This window comes from Trypanosoma cruzi, genomic scaffold, assembly GCF_000209065.1.
Source record: "Trypanosoma cruzi strain CL Brener 1047053516553 genomic scaffold, whole genome shotgun sequence".
NCBI classification, from domain to species: Eukaryota; Euglenozoa; class Kinetoplastea; order Trypanosomatida; family Trypanosomatidae; genus Trypanosoma; species Trypanosoma cruzi.
In genome coordinates this window covers 60,036-76,746 of record NW_001849457.1, presented here as the reverse complement: position 1 = coordinate 76,746, position 16,711 = coordinate 60,036, and the positions used below count along the sequence as shown (strand labels likewise).

General features: G+C 51.0%; 8 protein-coding genes and 1 pseudogene across 8 annotated transcripts, besides 14 other annotated features; all 9 read left to right on the top strand.

Moving 5' to 3' along the window:
• Nucleotides 1-16,711: part of a sequence feature (heterozygous, Esmeraldo-like haplotype) that runs on past both edges of the window.
• Nucleotides 266-305: a sequence feature (T-rich).
• Tc00.1047053509965.260 (protein kinase, putative) lies at nt 465-1,994 on the top strand (the record flags this gene model as incomplete). The annotated part of the gene is made up of 1 exon (XM_815149.1): nt 465-1,994. One exon carries the CDS (start codon nt 465-467, stop codon nt 1,992-1,994), a length of 1,530 nt encoding a protein of 509 aa, XP_820242.1.
• Nucleotides 2,050-2,072: a sequence feature (AT_rich).
• Nucleotides 2,164-2,185: a sequence feature (AT_rich).
• On the top strand, nt 2,468-5,506 carry Tc00.1047053509965.250 (ubiquitin fusion degradation protein 2, putative; the record flags this gene model as incomplete). Its single annotated transcript, XM_815148.1, has 1 exon — nt 2,468-5,506. One exon carries the CDS (start codon nt 2,468-2,470, stop codon nt 5,504-5,506), a length of 3,039 nt encoding a protein of 1,012 aa, XP_820241.1.
• Nucleotides 5,898-5,917: a microsatellite.
• Nucleotides 6,286-7,779, top strand: Tc00.1047053509965.240 (hypothetical protein, conserved; the record flags this gene model as incomplete). Its single annotated transcript, XM_815147.1, has 1 exon — nt 6,286-7,779. One exon carries the CDS (start codon nt 6,286-6,288, stop codon nt 7,777-7,779), a length of 1,494 nt encoding a protein of 497 aa, XP_820240.1.
• Nucleotides 7,998-8,038: a sequence feature (AT_rich).
• Nucleotides 8,210-9,214, top strand: Tc00.1047053509965.229 (annotated as a pseudogene).
• Nucleotides 9,394-9,467: a sequence feature (A-rich).
• Nucleotides 9,610-10,329, top strand: Tc00.1047053509965.220 (hypothetical protein, conserved; the record flags this gene model as incomplete). The annotated part of the gene is made up of 1 exon (XM_815146.1): nt 9,610-10,329. One exon carries the CDS (start codon nt 9,610-9,612, stop codon nt 10,327-10,329), a length of 720 nt encoding a protein of 239 aa, XP_820239.1.
• Nucleotides 10,439-10,497: a sequence feature (CT-rich).
• Nucleotides 10,574-10,652: a sequence feature (A-rich).
• Tc00.1047053509965.210 (hypothetical protein, conserved) lies at nt 11,062-11,595 on the top strand (the record flags this gene model as incomplete). Its single annotated transcript, XM_815145.1, has 1 exon — nt 11,062-11,595. The coding sequence occupies one exon, from the start codon at nt 11,062-11,064 to the stop codon at nt 11,593-11,595; it is 534 nt and encodes a 177-aa protein (XP_820238.1).
• Nucleotides 11,621-11,737: a sequence feature (A-rich).
• Nucleotides 11,842-12,279, top strand: Tc00.1047053509965.200 (hypothetical protein, conserved; the record flags this gene model as incomplete). The annotated part of the gene is made up of 1 exon (XM_815144.1): nt 11,842-12,279. The coding sequence occupies one exon, from the start codon at nt 11,842-11,844 to the stop codon at nt 12,277-12,279; it is 438 nt and encodes a 145-aa protein (XP_820237.1).
• Nucleotides 12,344-12,414: a sequence feature (T-rich).
• On the top strand, nt 12,734-13,828 carry Tc00.1047053509965.190 (DREV methyltransferase, putative; the record flags this gene model as incomplete). Its single annotated transcript, XM_815143.1, has 1 exon — nt 12,734-13,828. The coding sequence occupies one exon, from the start codon at nt 12,734-12,736 to the stop codon at nt 13,826-13,828; it is 1,095 nt and encodes a 364-aa protein (XP_820236.1).
• Nucleotides 13,913-13,947: a microsatellite.
• Nucleotides 14,069-14,104: a microsatellite.
• Nucleotides 14,128-14,180: a sequence feature (A-rich).
• On the top strand, nt 14,306-16,546 carry Tc00.1047053509965.180 (RNA-binding protein, putative; the record flags this gene model as incomplete). The annotated part of the gene is made up of 1 exon (XM_815142.1): nt 14,306-16,546. The coding sequence occupies one exon, from the start codon at nt 14,306-14,308 to the stop codon at nt 16,544-16,546; it is 2,241 nt and encodes a 746-aa protein (XP_820235.1).

Here is a 16,711-nt window from a genome sequence, read left to right as displayed (position 1 = left end):
ATGCGGGAGGTTGAAAAACCGCCACCGGCAGCAGCAATGAGGAGGTGGTGGAGGGAAGTGCGGTTGCGCGGGGGATTCTCGTGGATGATGGGTTGCGTGCGGCAGGGAATTAGCCTGCGATTCAGTCACTTTATTTTCTCTTTTTTCTTTTGTTTTTTGTGGTCCTCGCACCCCTAAACCCCTTTTTTTTGTGCCCCTTCGGAACGGACCGAGGCGCGGCTTTGCTTAACTGCCTGTCGGGTCAGTCCGTGAGAAGAAGGAGGAGAAGGAAGAGAAAAAAAAAAAAAAAAAAGAAAAGGAAGGAAGGCCAGTGGGGGAAAAAACAACCGGAGAGAAAGTAGAAAAACAAACAAACACAAACAATACACGCGAGGTTGGAGGGATTTTTTGTTGGCGCAGGCGTCAGGCCGCACCTTCACTCACACTGAAAGACGGAAAACAACAACAGCAATAGAAACGAAGTTATGTCGAGCAGCCCGGCGCCTGCCTGCCCAACGTTTGACCCGCAGCATCTCAACCTCCCTGACGCGGAGCCGGTGGGCTCCGGCGCTGTCTCGCAGGTTGTGCGCAGCAAACTCAACTTTCCCCCATATACGCCCATAGCAGTGAAGATCGTTTCGAAGGTTCAATTGCTTCAGCAAAATAAGACCAACTCAGCGATGAACGAGAAACGGGCCCTTCTGGAGATGGGACCACATCCTTTTATTGTCCGCCTTTTTGGTACGGCGCAGTCAACAGATGAGTTGTACTTTGTAATGGAGCATCTCCCAAATGGGGATCTTCTGGAGCACATACGAACCTGTGCTTCGCGCCAGACAATTGAGGAACTTGGTGCGGAATCCACATCAGATGCTTCTTCGCTGAGGGGGTCATCACTTAAAGACACCGCCATTCGTTGTTTAAACTTTCATGACATTCAGCTCATAACGGCACAAATTGTGATGGGCCTTACGCGCGTCTTCAGGAAAGGTTTTGTCCTCCGTGATCTCAAACCCGAAAATATTGTGTTTGATCACAAGTACCGTGCATGCTTGGTTGACTTTGATACTGTGGATGTGGAAGGGATGTCTTTTCTCCCCAAGTCAAACGGTGGTGTCGCTTTGCCCGGGGGCGTCGCAGACGATAAGAAGTGTAAAGCAAAGCGTCGGTTGACCGTTTCTGCTATACGAGAGATGCGGAAAATGTCGGCCCAGTTTTGCGGCACGGCACAATACGTTTCACCGGAAATGATTGGACAATGTCAGTGGAGTTACAGTAGTGACCTTTGGGCATTGGGGGCGATTGTGTACGAGATGGTGTACGGTGTACACATGTTTGCAGGATGTAATACATATGCAGTGATGAAGCGGGTGCTGGGAGGCGTTCATTCGGGGAATATCCCCTTTCCAAACGTGAATCTGGGGCCAGAGTCTGATGCCCTTGACCGCGTTAAGGACTTTATCTGTAGGCTTTGTCGCATAAATCCAACGGAGCGGCTGGGTGTCCATCCCGTCACCGGACAGTTTGACGAGGAGGCAATTCGGGGGCATCCGTTTTTTGGAGACTTCTCCTGGAGCCTACTAGATGAGCAGGTGCAGCACTACCGAGCTCCTGTTGTTTTGACAACTCCATCGGATTCAGGATCGGTGCGCACACCAGCCGTACAAGGTCCTCTGCACCCGCAATTGCTTGATGATGGCACGGCCTCTCTCAAGTCACGCTACCATGTTCTTCCAGTTCACAGTAGGGAGTATGCTGAGTATGTATTTGAGGCCACTGCTGACGCGAACCCATTTGAACGATGGATGCAGACGAAAGTGGAGGATCCAACCGGCGTATCCGATCAGGAAACAACTAAACACAATGCAAGTTTTGTAGAGGACATGCCAATCGCCACACCCGTTAACGATGGGGACGTTGAAGAAGAGAACTCGGACGAATATTCCGACGTTATAGATGACGTTGGGATGCAGTTTTTTGGTGTGGTTCATCCGGACTTTTTGGACATTGCATAGTGGCATAGTTGCTTGCCTGTTTTTACGATTTCCCCCCCCTTTTTTTTTTTGCTTCTTAAAAAAAAAATTTTTTTTTTTCCCGTTTAGTGAGTCTGCGGCGTGACGATGTCGAGTGAGTTGCTACTGGAATTTGTAATATTCGATTATTATTTTTCCTCCTTTGACCTCCTTTTTTTTTTTTTTTTTTATTTGTGCTCTTATTCCCATGGCAACATTGCTGCGTTGATGTGCTACCACTTTTTTTTTCTGCGTGTGCACTTGGCTTCTTTGTTTCTGTGTTTTTTTTTTTTTTCGTTTTATGTGAGAACCTTCGGGGAGCCTTTTTTTTTTTTAGAGGTAAAAAAAAGTTTTTTTTTTTTTTTTCTTCTTGTTGTTGTAGTCTTCCTGACCTGTACGGCTTACGGCGAACGCAGGCGAATTGTGAGGGAGCGCATAGGGAGGGTGAGCGAGGGGGGATATTGACGTGAGCAGTCATGCTGGAGATCAATGGCCTGGCGCATTTACTCTCCCTCACGAGGGAACAGCCCATTGTTGTGGTCGCCTTCTATGCGGACTGGTGCGGGCCGTGCCAGCGGGTCAAGCCACAGTACGCGGCGCTGGGCGAACGGTACAAATCTACCGTGACTTTCTGCAGATGCAACATTGACCGCAACCCCGACTGCGTCGAGAGGTTTGGCGTGCGGAGCGTCCCTAAATTTATGGTTTGGTCCGGCGGCGGTTGGCACGCGGTTGGTTTTGACGGGCAGTTGGGGGAGCTGGAGAGACACATTGATCGGGCAGTTGAGACGCACCGCACATCATCGGCATCAAACGGGGACCATACGTTGGGTAATCTGCATCGTGTTTTGGCAAGGCAGATGCAATCATTGGCACAGGCCGTTGCTTCCGCGCACGATGAAACCGCAATGGTGCGGGAGGCATGCGAAGCTGTATGCAACACACTTGAACAGGACGCTGAGAGGCGGCCCTTCGGTGCCGCCATGCTGCCATATTTTGCCTCGAATGAATTTAACGCGGCGGCAGTGGATGCTCTTTTTGCACACTTTGCTACAAGGCCTGAACCACGCTGTAGTGATGGTGAATATATTATCAATGGGGCCCTGAGCAACCTCATTGAGTTTTTTCTCTCCACCACACTGGACAACACCAGGGAGTTGAATGTGCTGCGGCAGGCGCTTTACGCTCTTGTTTCCTGCACCGCGACCTTGCAAATTCTTGTGCGCTCACATTTATTTTACAACGACTCACTGTCTTCTGGCCTGCAACTGGAATATGGCACAGTGTTGGGCGCGCTGTTGGGCGTCTCCACCCAAATCCGCAGTCACCGCCTGCTTCCTCCTTATTCCATGTCATCGGAGCGGGCTCAGTTGATGAATATGTTTTCCACTGAGGTGGATGATCATTCAAAACAGATATCTGAATTACAGTTTCAAGTGCAAGCCTCCTGCGCCGGAAACAAACGTATTATCCTGGCGCTTCTGCAAGCCAAGGTGTCACGTGAGCCAACGCTTCGCTATATTGGCACTGCCCTGCGGCTGAATGCAGGGTATACCAAAACAGTGCATCATAATTTGCCCTTATCCTCACGGTTTTTCATGACTCAGTTGAATGATGTGCTCTTGGAGGCTGCCCTTCCTTTATTTGAAAAAGCCTACGACCCCACCACTATTCCTCCCTTTTATGTACTGGAGGACAATGCGGACAACACAGTGGTGGATTTTGGCGAAGATGTGGAGCGCATTGTCCACTACGATGAGAGCCATCCCTTACCTCCATTTCCCGCACTGAGTGAGCCATTCAAGCCTTCGGTGCATCTGTTCTTTCTCGTCGCTCGTTCGATCATGTTGAGCGCGGGAGTAATGATTGAGGCTCATCAGCGGGTTGAACAGGATTTGGCGCATCCACAGTTGCCACCTGAGCAACGCGCAGTGTATGTGGCGGAGAAGTCACTCATCGAGGGGCTGATTGGCTCCGAGAATCTCGGCCGAAAACGTGTGCAGGTTCTTAACGGCATCGCCGCTTGGCTTGTGAGGCTCATGAATGTCTCACCGGGCGGGGTACTCTCAAAGGAGCCGCCAGTGGAATGGAAATATTTGCCCCAGCAACTGGTGGATCTGGTCATCCTGGGCGTAAAAATGGCGCCGCTGGAATACTTTGATCTGGAGCACATTGTTTCCTTGATGCTGGTACTGATGGGTAACACAACCTATTTCCCCAAGCCACATAAACACGCTCTTTTTCCATCTTTCTTAACCCGTCTGCTGCAAAATGAGGAGACGAAACGAGCCCTGACATCGCATCGATGGTTCACGCAGCACATTGTTCGAAGTTGTGTTTTATGTTATATTGCCGTGGAGAAGTCTACATACGAAAAAGTCTCTGTGCGTTATATGCTCTCTTACTGTACAAAGTCGTTTCTTATGTTTGACTCGTTGTGTCAGCCTGTCCGTGAGGAGTTTGAGGTGAATGGCACCATTTTGGAACGGTTTTCACACATGGTGACTGCGGATGTCAACGAGGCTGTTGACCAACTCGTTGAGACGCTTACGCAGATGAATCGAATGGTAAAGGAGGGGGCGGATTTGAGTGTGAGCGCCCGTGCGTCTCTCAGCAACAACGGTGAAAACAGTCGCAGGGGCAACGCACAGAGAAGACAAGATGGAATGGCGACGAGCAACAACAATAACAATAACAGTCAGAACAACAATTTTCGGAGCGCAGATGGAAACGTAAACGAGGAGGAGGCGGAGGCCGACGGTGATGACGGTGAGGCGCCGCTGACGTACCATCAGCTGGGCTTGGGGCTGCGGGAACGAATTCTTCTTTTTGAGGCAAGCATGAATTTGTTTATTCAGCTGGCCATCAGCTTCTCGAAAGGTGTGGCGCAGAACATGGTGGCGCAGCAGATCAGTCAGATGTTGGCTCGCAGCCTCGTTAGTTTTGCTGGTGCCGAGAGCAAAAACTTGAAGATTGAGTACCCCGAACGCTACAACTTTCGCCCTCGCGAGATTCTCAACCGCCTGGTGGATTGTTTGTCACAATTTCGACGTTTTCAGAACTTCATGCGCTCCCTGTGCAACTGCGGCGTCCCGCTGAGAGAAATTCTACAGGCGATAGAAACGGTGACGGAGCGTGGCCTGGTGGGCGAGCACCTCATCTGGAAGCTGAGGGAAATTGCGTCGACTCTCGAGACCATCTCTCAAGAAGTTCAGGACGACGAGGCGCTGTGGGATGAGGCGCCGGACTTTGCGGTGGACGCATTGCTGCTGACGCCACTACTACATCCAGTGGCGCTTCCAGCCGACGTGAAGGACCTGAACGATCTTGTGTATGTGAACGAGGACACAATCCATCATGTCCTTCTCTCTGAGAGCAAGCATCCCTTCACGAAGGAATATCTGGACGAGAACATGGTGAAGGAGTTTAACGCACGGGAGGATGTCGCGGAGGCTCGAAGGAATCTGCAGGATCGCATTGCGACGTGGATGAAGGCGGCGAAGGAGAAACGCTAGGATGGAATGTTTTTTGTCTGCGGTTTCTTTTTTTTTTTTTTTGGTTGGCATGGCCAATTGACTTTACAAGCGGATCTATAATTTGATGTGAACGTGGCTTTTTCCACTTTTTTTGTTCCTGGAGGCAGGGGTGCTGCTGTCGATTATTATTTTTTCTTTCTCTCGTGCCCCCAAGCCCGGGCTACACGCATATGTAGGCATCAGGAGACATGATGATGTGGTGGTGTTGAGCGGGGGATGAGAGCAGCCGTCTTTTTTTGTTTTTTTTTCTCCGTTTCTTTTTCTTTTCGTGTTTGCTGCTTGGACCATCTTCATTGAAGCGCAAACAGCAGCCAACTCTCGAGAGGAAAATAACAGTCAAGGAAGGAAAAGAAAAGAAGAACAATTCAACAACAAAACAAAACAAAACAACAGAAAGAAGGAAAGAAAGCACGAGTAGCGAATGGAGCAGTGAGAGGATTTTACTTAAAAAAATGCCTTTTTTTTTTTTTTTTCTTTTCTATGAGCCGAAATGTGACCGCCTCCCACCTTTCCGTTTCTTTGTGTCAACATGTTTGTCTGTCTGTGCATGTGCTTTGTTGTCATTATCCCCCTCACTTTTTTGCCGCCCCCACCTTTTTTTTTTATTTTTGTTTTTTTGACGCGTGTAGCCTTTGTTCCCCACCCGTCGCCCACAGTCTTGGAAGGGAAAAAAGACTAAAAGAAAAGGAAAGGCGTCCGGAATTTTTCTTTTTTCTTCTTTTTGTCTCTGGAGGGGGAAGCGTCTTTCTCTTTATTTCATGTTTTTTGTGGACCGTTGTTGGCTTGGGCGATGGGGCCATCGCGACTTCTTGCGTGGGCGAACCAAACGCGCTGGGGCAATTCATACCCGTCACACACACGGCAGCCAAGGACGGTACAAGCGTCTGTCGGATAACTTTGGTTTGCGTGACGGTCGCCGGCACGCGTGGAATCATATGAAGGGTGGTCTGGGCGTCAAGCTGGGCGGTGGACTGTTTGGTCTGCGCATTCCGCGTCAGCACGCTCTCTCCAGCATGTCGCGGGAGGAGTACGAGGTTGCCATCCACGGCCATCCTAACATCACAAATCCCTATCGACATTGCATGTACGAGCACCCGGACTTGAAGGGTGTGATGCGAAATGCGTCTCTGGATGTACATGTGGTGCTGCTTATGCCCCGAGTACCGCGTGTCACTACGACTGCTGTGGCGGAGGAAGTACCTCCGTTATGGGATGAGTTGCTTCATCATTTGGGCGAGAACATCCGGACGGAGTGTTGGTCGTCGGGTCACAGCGACAGTAGTGGTAGTAGTAGTAGCGTTAAGACTTATTTTGCAACGTTGTCTTCCTCCGTTTTGTGTCGTGATGCAACACACGATGCATTGCGCGGTGCTGCGGCATCTCTTTTTAAGGATCTCATGAGGGGTGCGAAACTTCGTCCACCATCTTTTGAGGTTTTGGGAAGAAGACACGAAACGAGACGCATACCATTACTTGGCGCTTCCTTTTCGAAGTCTGCGGTGCTTCCAACGAGGACCGGCGCCGCGGTAACGTCTTCCACATTGCTGTTGCGCATGAGACAAGGAGAATTGCCCCGGAATGCTTCACATGATTGGGAGAAGAGAGGGCTTGTGTGCTGTTCAGTGAGCCCGTCCATGCCTGTTGCTGTGACCTCCTCCAGCGGTGTTGTCCAGCGTGGAGTGCAACAGCTTCTGCGGGATCTGCGACAGTCATGTCCCCATGCCCTAAATTTGTGTATTCGTCTGGAGGAATTTCTACCCGCAGGGGATGAGGAGGCCGAGGGGCATGTGGCAAAGGCGACACCGGCAACTTCCCCTCGGAAATTGCTGCGGGAGGAAATGGACCCAGACGAGGTCGGCGTGTGGAAGAGACCTGCAGCGACGGTTGATGCCCTCATGCGATGGCAATATTTTAACTGGGATCCTCGTGCACACAGCAAGGATGAATTGCCGCACCACAGAAGGTGTCAGTCTGTGCACATCTTCGTGGACGCCTCGAGGGTAAAAGGGAAGAAGGCTTCTTCCACGACGGATTTAGCCGGCACTCGACGCCACTCCGCAGCGCGCTCGTTGATGCCTCCACGGTTTTCGGAGAAGTTAGAGGAGATGAACTTTAAGCGTGTGAGTCACGGGGGCCTTGCAGAGACGTTTGCGGCGCTGCGGAGGTGGTCGGTGGATTCTCACTGGCATGCCATCGAAGGGCGGAGAAGAACACTTGCGGGAGAAGCGAAGAAACATTCCCATTTGCACTGATACTCAGTCACTTGGAAAAAAAAAGACAAGGGAATAACGGTGATCCGAATTTATTTCATGTGACTGTCAGGCGACGCATTGATTGGGGCGGAGCGGAATAGAGGAAGGCAGGAGGATATACATTCATGTTGATTTATACATCAAAATGTGCGGATCTGTGGCTGATTGATGACTCTCTGCGCCGTGCCAGTGCCGGTTTGTTTCACACGGTGACGGTCTAAAAAATTTTTTTTATCTTTATTTTTTATTTTCATTTTTTGCTTTAACTGTCTTGTTTTGCTTTCAGGAAGAATTGCACGCATAATTGAAGGGAATTGTGTGGGTGTGGGTTCTCGGCGAGGTCGAGACACCAGTCAGAGGTTGCTCTGGAGAGATAAGGGTTTTTAGTCGCTGGCTGGGGGCGTGAGTGCCGATTGGGAGGCGCTGCGCAATGTACAGTGGTACTTTTTGCGGGACGTTGGGACGCACTCTTTCATTACTGCCGCAGCGGTGGTGGTGTGTGACTCCGCATAGCAGCTTGCATGTGGCTGTGCGGCTTGTGAGCAGCTCGGGCATTCCGATTGCAAATTACTACAAGCGCCTCGGCGTCGACTGCGCGGCAACGGCGGAGGAGATGAAGGCCGCGTACCGGCGCCGCGCACTGGAATGCCACCCTGATGTGGTGAGCGACGATCAAAAGGCACGGGCGGAAATGGAGTTTCGCGCCATTTCTGAGGCATACGACGTGCTGATGGATCCTCAAAAGCGTTCAGAGCATGACAAGGCCCTTGGACTGGATCGGGTGGCTCCGCAAAAAACAACGGCAGAGAGGCGAGGCTCGGCGGCAGCAGAAGCGTCGACTTCCTCCAGAGCTTCTTCGACGCGTCGTCGGAAGCCGTTTGTGCGCGGTGATGCGGAACGCAAGTTTCGTGAAGCGTTTCATGGCATGTCTATTGATCAGGTCATATTTCAGGAGCGATTGCGGCAGCGTCGGGAAGGTAAAAAGCAGCATGGGGAGGCGGCGTCTCCTTCTTCTCGCGAGGAGTCGTTTCGGCGTGTTCTGGTGGATGCCGCGGAGCGATCTCTGAAAAGGTGCGGCGGCAGTACGGTCCCAGTATGTTGCGGCACGTGAAGTTGCAGTCGGTGCCACCTAGTGGCCCGCAGCCGCCGCCCTCTGATTACATGCCATTTCGCCCGTTTTATGGCTGGTTTGCGCCAGCGGGCGTCCGCACTGTGCCCGAGCCAAGGATGGGCCCTACATCACACGTAAATGAGGAAAATGTGGAGTTCGAGGGGCCATCGACACCTACGCGGGGTGATCTGCCGAAACATTTCCCGACCGTGAGAGCGTTAGATGGCTCTGTCATGAGTCGGGCCGATGCGATGCGGCACCTTGAGAGAGAACGAAATGCGCCGTATAATATGGGGAAACTGTACTCGTACCACCGACCATATTGACATGTGTCATCATTCCTTATTCCCGTGTTTAAAGTGGACAATCTGGGTCTGTGTGCTCTGGTGTTGGTGGGAGACGAGTCGCGTATCCTCTGAGAGAAATACGCAGATTCATTCCTATTGTGTTTGCGTGGTTGGAGAGAATTACATGAATTTAGTTTAAAAAAGCGTCTAAGTCTGTTTTTTTTTTTTTTTTTTTGTGTGTGTGTCTGTTGTTGTTGTTGTTGGACCATTTTTTCCTTTTTTTTTTTTTTACGTCTTTAGGACTCCACCCCATCCGCTTACGAGCAAACCGAAGGGCAGATTCATACACGCGACTTGAGTCGATACACGACTTAAAATCAACAAGGGGAAACAAAAACATAGGAATAAAATTGTACAACGAATACGCAAACAATGCGCCGTCATGCTTTGAAACGTGTCATGATGTCTGTCCCGGCTGCATCGGCCATCGCCGCGCCAAACCGAGGCATTTTCACGGTATGGGGGTCTGTTCCACTTGAGGCCTGGGCGTCGCAGGAGCCCTGGCTAACGCGCATGAGCAGCATGTCAAAGTATCGTAGCTTTGAGTTTTTTCATGTGCCGGAGGTTGAGGCCCCGGAGGGCGTTCAACTCTCTGCGGTGGAGAAGTACCTGCTCAGTTGCGTGGAGGACGACACCAACCGTCTGCTGAATTTATCCTGGACGTATGGTTTTGACCCCTTCTGGAGCGACCGCGTGTACTCCCATGACGTCCTCTTTCAGATTTTGTATCAGCACAACTACCCTATCTACAAGTTCTTCTTTGGCGACTGCTCGAGCAACGAGGAAGGACGAAAATATATTGAGAAGAAACTGAATTATCTTAAGTCCGTGTTGCAATGGGCAGTGATGACGGAGAGGTGCTACACGACCATTGCGAAGGCCAGATTCACGCTGCAGCGTGAGGTCTGGAATTCTTTGGAGCGTGAGCGGTACTTAATGGGATGCGTGGAGGCCCTGGAAGAATTCAAGAAGGAGGTGCCGAGGGAGTTTGCCGAGAAGGCCATTGGGGAACTTGAAACCGAACTCAGCTCCGTGCGGCACTGGGTGTGGGACTGCCCCAATGCGAAGCGATTATACAAACAACTGTCATGAGCGAGGACTGGAGGGACTGGGTGGGTGGTGTGTTGCAATTTTGCGCAGGGAGGAGGAGGGGGAGAGCAGCATACACGCAAAAATGTAGTATTTTAAAAATAATGAGTGGAGGGCAGAAAAGGAAAAGGAAAAAGAAAAGAAAGGTGAGGGGAAAAAAGAAATGTAAAGAGAGTCACGTATGAGTGGTGAGGGGGAATGTGGTGTCGCGGTGTAGAAATTTACGTGTGCGGTCATGAAGAGCGTATTTTTTTCTTATGTGTTCCCCCCTCCTCTTTTTTTTTTTTTTGCTCTCTTTCCTGCACGCCTTTTTTTTTCTTCTTTTCGAAGAGGTAGGCAAGCGGAGCCAGCACCATCGCATCGGTGGCGGCTGGGGTTGTGACTGCCGTTTTTTGACTTCTTGACAGCACCGTGGCGTTTTTTTTTCTTTTCCTTCTTTTTTTCCCCCCATGCACAAGCAGGCAGGCAGAGAAGACACAGATGAGAGGTGAATTATCTCGTTGTATACGGGCAATTGCGGCGCGCAGCTGCCCAAAAATTCTTTCTCCCCAGTCTGGTGTGGGTACCTCGCCTGCTGGTGGAGCTGCATCGCTTGTTTGCTTACAAGAGGGGGAAGGCATGATGTCTTTTGGTCTCTCATGTGCACATCGCTTCTTCTTTTGCCAAAAGAGGGGACGTGGCGCTGCTGTTGCTTCCACTTCAATTGCGGGTGTTCGCCGTTGGTTCTGCGGCCAAATGCCGAGTCTGGCGGTTGGTGCTGTGGGTTGTGCTGCGCTCCGTCTGCAGTGCTGTTGCTCGCACATTAGCTCCTTCAAGCAGGAGGGATATTACCGCTTTGCACAGCTGCGCGACATACAAATAGATGCAAACTGCTACAGTTTTCTCATGGTGCGTGGCGGTGGGCCTGGGGGTCAGGGGGCAAACAGCAGCAGCAACAAGGTGGAGCTGCGTGCCAGCATCGTTGCCCTTAGCGAACACTTTGACGGGGAGCTCATTCAAAGACTGAAGGAAAACGAGCGTGGCAAGGCGCTTACCGCGGACGAAGCGCTGATCGTCATTTCAAGCCATGAGCAACGCAGTGCACATCAGAACAAGGAGGTCTGTCTGCGGCGTCTGCGGGAAATGATTCAAAGGGCCTCATGGGTGCCGCCGTTGGAGAAGAAACCCATCGAGCGCCCCACGACGATCATAACGGCGCAGAAGGCGGAGCGGCGAAAGAAGGGCTCGATGAGGAAGATGCAAAGAACAGCACGTAAGGGCCTCTGGTGATGGATGGAGGTTGCACGCCATTCAATTCCTTCTTTTTTTATTTTTATTCATCTTCTTATTTTGTCATCAGTGCACTTTTCATTGTATCTTTTATTTCTTTGGGTTTATTATTATTATTTTCTTCTTCTTTTTTTTTTTTTTTACTCCCGCCACCCGTGGCGGGCTCAACAGCGGAAAGGAGACTTGCGATCCATTGAGTGTAAGAGGCGGCTGCGCATTCATCCGTTGCTGGGGGGTTGTGGGGAGATGCTGAGGCGGTTCTCGCGATGTCTTGCGCCGCGTGCAAAGCACCACGATGAGTTGGTGAAGATGTGGAGGGAAAGCCCGCGGGGGGTGGACAAGGCCAGTGAGGAGAGCGGACTGCGGTTCCGCGACACCCGACCAACCCCGCAGAATGAACCCGATGATGCAAAGCGTCGTCGTCTCATCTACCAATCCGCGTACCGCGGCATGGCGGAGATGGATATCATTCTGGGCGCGTTCTCCCGCCACAGTCTTGAGGGCATGCCACGCGAGCAGCTGGACGAGTATGACACGATTCTCCGACACTTTGATAGCGATTTGTTCAAGTGGCTTGTGATGAACGAGAAGCCGCCTGCATCCGTGGCAGGTATGTCAACATACAAAGTACTGCAAGAGTTCGTGAAGGGTGGGCGGGAAAGGCTGCTAGGCCAGGCTGTGTAGCAAACTTTGTCCGCTGCACGTATGGAAATATGATGCCCGAAAGGAGTCCACAGTGAAATAAGACAAAAAAAAGAAAAAAAAAAGAAAAAAGGCAAAAAAAAAAATGACAGAAATAAACGAAAAAAAAAAAAAAAAGACGTCTGTGACAGTTTCAACGTGTGAGGGAGCGAAGTTGCGTGTGGCTTGCGTGTGGGAGGGGAGCGGCGGTTTTTTGACCTCTTTTTTGGTTTTTGACCCTTTCACGCGTAATGCTGACGCTGCGTTGACTACGAGCACTGCGGTTTGATGCCGCAGCGGATTGTTGTTGCCTTCTCTTTTGTGGCCACCCTTTTTTTTTTCTCTTTCTCATTTGCCTTTTTTTAATTTTTATTGGTTTCTTTTGCTTGTTGTGTCTGTTGTGGATTCCGTCATTTGTATGTGATTTCCCTTTCCAACACATGTCTTTTTCTTTGGTATGTTCGCTCTTTGCGTGTCCGCAGTGCACATCTTTGAAATGGGCGCATCTTTGATTCAATATTTTTATTTTTTTTCTCCATCTTTTTTTTTTTGTTGTTGTTGTCATGTGAATGCATGCTACACATTCACCACAAGGAGTGGGGGAAAAATGGCACCCAACATCATGGATGACTTGTCAGTCTACGGGAACGGCCGCAGGAAGAAGCCTCCTTTCAGCTACACACCGAATCTGGTGTGTCTGCCAAATCACATTGTATCAAAGCATGTGAGTATGTGCATGGATGAGGAGACGACCGAGTGGCTGAGGCTCGCAGGTGATGTGAGTGTAATGAAGGCGTTACTGTCCGGTATTTTGCGCGCCTTTTTTTCCCAAACAACATCCAACGGTATACTGAACCGCGGCGGCATGTTTGTCATGTCTACGGCACAGGCTGCGCAGCTGCTGTTGGGCAACGAGGATGACCAGCGCAGCTCAAAGTCACCGCCGTTTGGGACACTTTTGGATATCGGCGCCGGTGATGGCGGCGTCACATCACGGCTGCAGCCACTGTTCCAGCACGTAGCAGTCACCGAATATTCGATTCCCATGCGATGGCGTCTGTGGCAGCGTGGCTACGAGGTGCTTCCTTACCAAGATCCGTTTAGGCACAAGGATGGCTCTCGGCGGTACTACGATGTAATTGCATGCCTCAATGTCTTGGATCGCGCCGATAAGCCACTTGAGCTGCTTCGCTCTATGCGTGACTCGCTGTCGCCCAATGGAATACTTCTTCTTGCGGTTGTTTTGCCGTGGTGCCCCTTTGTCGAGAATGGAATCAGGCAGCGACGCCCTACGGAGACGCTGCCAATGGAGGGAGGCGAATGCTGTCGAGGCGCAAGTTACGAGGATTCTCTTCAACGTCTTGTGGATAATGTCTTAATTCCCTGTGGATTTAAAGTAGATCGCTGGTGCAAGTTGCCGTACTTCTGCGAGGGCAATCTCAGGGTGGAGTACGCGGTTCTTCATGATGCGGTCTTTGTCCTTACAAGGAGTGAAGGGGACGCATTCTCCACGGAAAAAGAACACGAGCACAAAGAAGGAATAGATGCATGAATGAAGGCTGGAGAAACGGAGGTTGCATGTATCCCAGACGTTGTTTAATATCGAACCGCGACATGGTTTTTTTTTCCTTCAAGCTTTTTTTATTCTTATGTTTTTTTTTTTTTTTTTTTAAGTCTACCCTACTATTCAAGGCTGTCTTTTTGCAAAAGGGACCAGAAATGGCACAAGAGGAGGGGGTGTTTTTATTATTATGCATGTTTCTCTCCCCTCACCCCACTCTTTCTTTTTGCAAAAAACAAAAACGAAAAGAAAAACAACAACAGAAACTTTGACGGGACCACACAAAGGCGTTTGTATTTATTTATTCATTTATTTTTCTTTGTGTTGTTGGTGTTGTTTTTGTAACTGTCTGAGCAATGACTGCCTTCTCTTCTCGTTTTCTGTGTGTGTCCACCGTTGTTCTTGACTGGTTGTCCAAATGGTGCAGATTCTTCAGGTTTTTTTTTTTTTTCTTAAGGGCTTGTAGGGATGAGTGGGCCACTGCAGAAACCCGGGGGTTTTATTCCACGACCGCCAGGGATGCCGCCGCTGCCACCCGGCTTTAAAATACCGCCGGGCATGACGCCACCGTCCGCGCCGCCCATGCCGCCAGGAATGGCTTCCATGCCACCTAACTTGCGTGTGGGGGCGCCGCCACAGCCAAGAATACAGGTTGGGAATGACGGCTCTGCTGGTGGCGCGCCGCCCGTGCCGATGCCTCCCGGTGGATACACCATGCCCCCAGGTCGTTACCCACAGCCACCTGCTCACTTGGTTCCAAGACCGCGGGGGGACGTGGAACACGGATTTCAGAATCATCAGCAATTGCTGCCACCTGGTCTCGTGCGTAACCCAAATGAGATGTATGCGGCAAGAGATGACCACGCCCCGGTGTTGTTGCCCGGTGCTGATCCGCATGGGTATCCGGCATCATCCTACCCTCAAGGGCCGTATGGAGGGGCTGTGGGACCTGAGGCTGGGGATCATCGGGGTGGGCACCTTTACAGGGGCCGACGAGAGGATGAATTACGAGAACCAACCAACACCGTCTGGGTAGGAAATCTTGATTTGCACGAGCATACTGAGGAAGTCTTGAGAAGCGAATTTTCTGAATTTGGAAGGGTCATACGTATTGCAAGGGTTCCGGATAAGAGTTATTGTTTTGTGCACTTTCGTTATGTTGAGGAGGCTCGGAACGCTGTGGAGGCACTCAGTGCACGAGGCTCTTTGGGCAGAGCGCGATTCAACTATGGAAAAATGTTTGAGTATACACAGGAGGAGTTGGAGATGCCCAGAGATGTCACCGGTCACAGGCCTTCTCGCCGAGGACGTGAAGAGGATCGACATGATAACGATGATAGGCGGCGTCGATCCCGCCGGGAGGAAGAACGCATGGAACCCACAAACGTTTTGTGGCTGGGCGATTTGCCTCCTACCGTCTCTAATGAAGAGTTAAATGAGAACTTTAAGGTGTTTGGTAAAATTAAGACCATTTCACGCTTGGATAGCAGGAACATGGCATTTATCCACTTTGAAACCATTGAGGATTGCACACAGGCTTTGGACTTGATGCGGGATCAGCCTATTGGCGGAGCGCGGGTGGTATTAAACTACGGTCGGGCGCAGCGTAACCCAACCTCCACGGAGACAGGCTTGACACCAGATGGCATTCCAGTCAATGAAACTCCCACCAATGTGGTATACCTTGGACAGTTAGCTTCCGATGTGACGGAGGGGGATGTCGAGGATTTATTTGAGCCTTTTGAAGGGTTCATTAATTCTAAGTTTATCCAATCTAGCGGTATTGCCTTTGGGCACTTTGATAGCATCGAGCATGCACGCGCGGCCCGCATAGCACTTAACAATGCACTTCTGAGGGGCGCCCCGTTGCGCATTAGTTTTGGGAAGAGCAACCACACCATGACGATGGCGGATAGGATGCGGCGAGGGAAGCCGGCTCCGCTCGGTAATGATGATTCGAATGGCGATTTCACTGCGATGCCGCCACCGGCTCTTGGGCTTGGCGGTGTGATGGGGGCACTTGTGGCAGGCCCGGGGGCTCCCGCAGCTGACGCCGGAGCGATGGTGTCGCTACCCACCATGGGCGTCATGGTGGGCTCGCAGGCAGCCCCGCCACCGCCGACCTTTTTCACGCGGGAACGTCCCACACCAGAGATGACGCTTGACGCCCGCCTTCAATCACTTCTTGGCGCCACGTATAACAACTGCGGTGAGGCGGACAAGTCGGTGAGCCCCAGTGTTATTCAAGCCATTTGTGACCTCGTTGATGGCTGCGTGGATGAGCAGAGCATGAAGCGGCTCGATGACACCATTTTTCTCTACACACCCCTCAATTCCTCTCATGTCTTTGGTATATTGGCGAAGCGCATACATGACTATTTTAACGATGATCCGCACAAGAAGCTTCTTGTTCTGTACGCCGCCACTCGGGCTCTGCTCGGTGCCAAAACGGATTATCTTCTGTTCACCAAGGCGGCCCTCAATGCGTACCTCATGATGCTTTTTGTTGCCAGCGAGGGGCAAACACCGGGCGGGATGGAGATGCTCACGTCCATCATTGAGAACGTTCACAGAAATCCCTTCATTGAGCGACAGAGGCTGGATGCGGAGTTCATTGAGGTCTTTCGGGAGCAGCTGGACGAGATCCACCGTCGTGCGAAGGTGGAGCAGGACTTAGCCTCGCTGCTTACGAAGAAGAGGCGCAGGTGACACGAGGACTGGAGAAACCAAAGGAGAGGGGAAATGAGAGAATAATCTGGTAGAAACGAAAAGAAAAAAAGAATAGTAATAAAAAAAGCGAAATGGAAGCACGCAAAGAAAAGGAATTTGGGAGGGGGTCTTCTCAGTGAAGCAAAACTGCGTATTTCCCGGAGG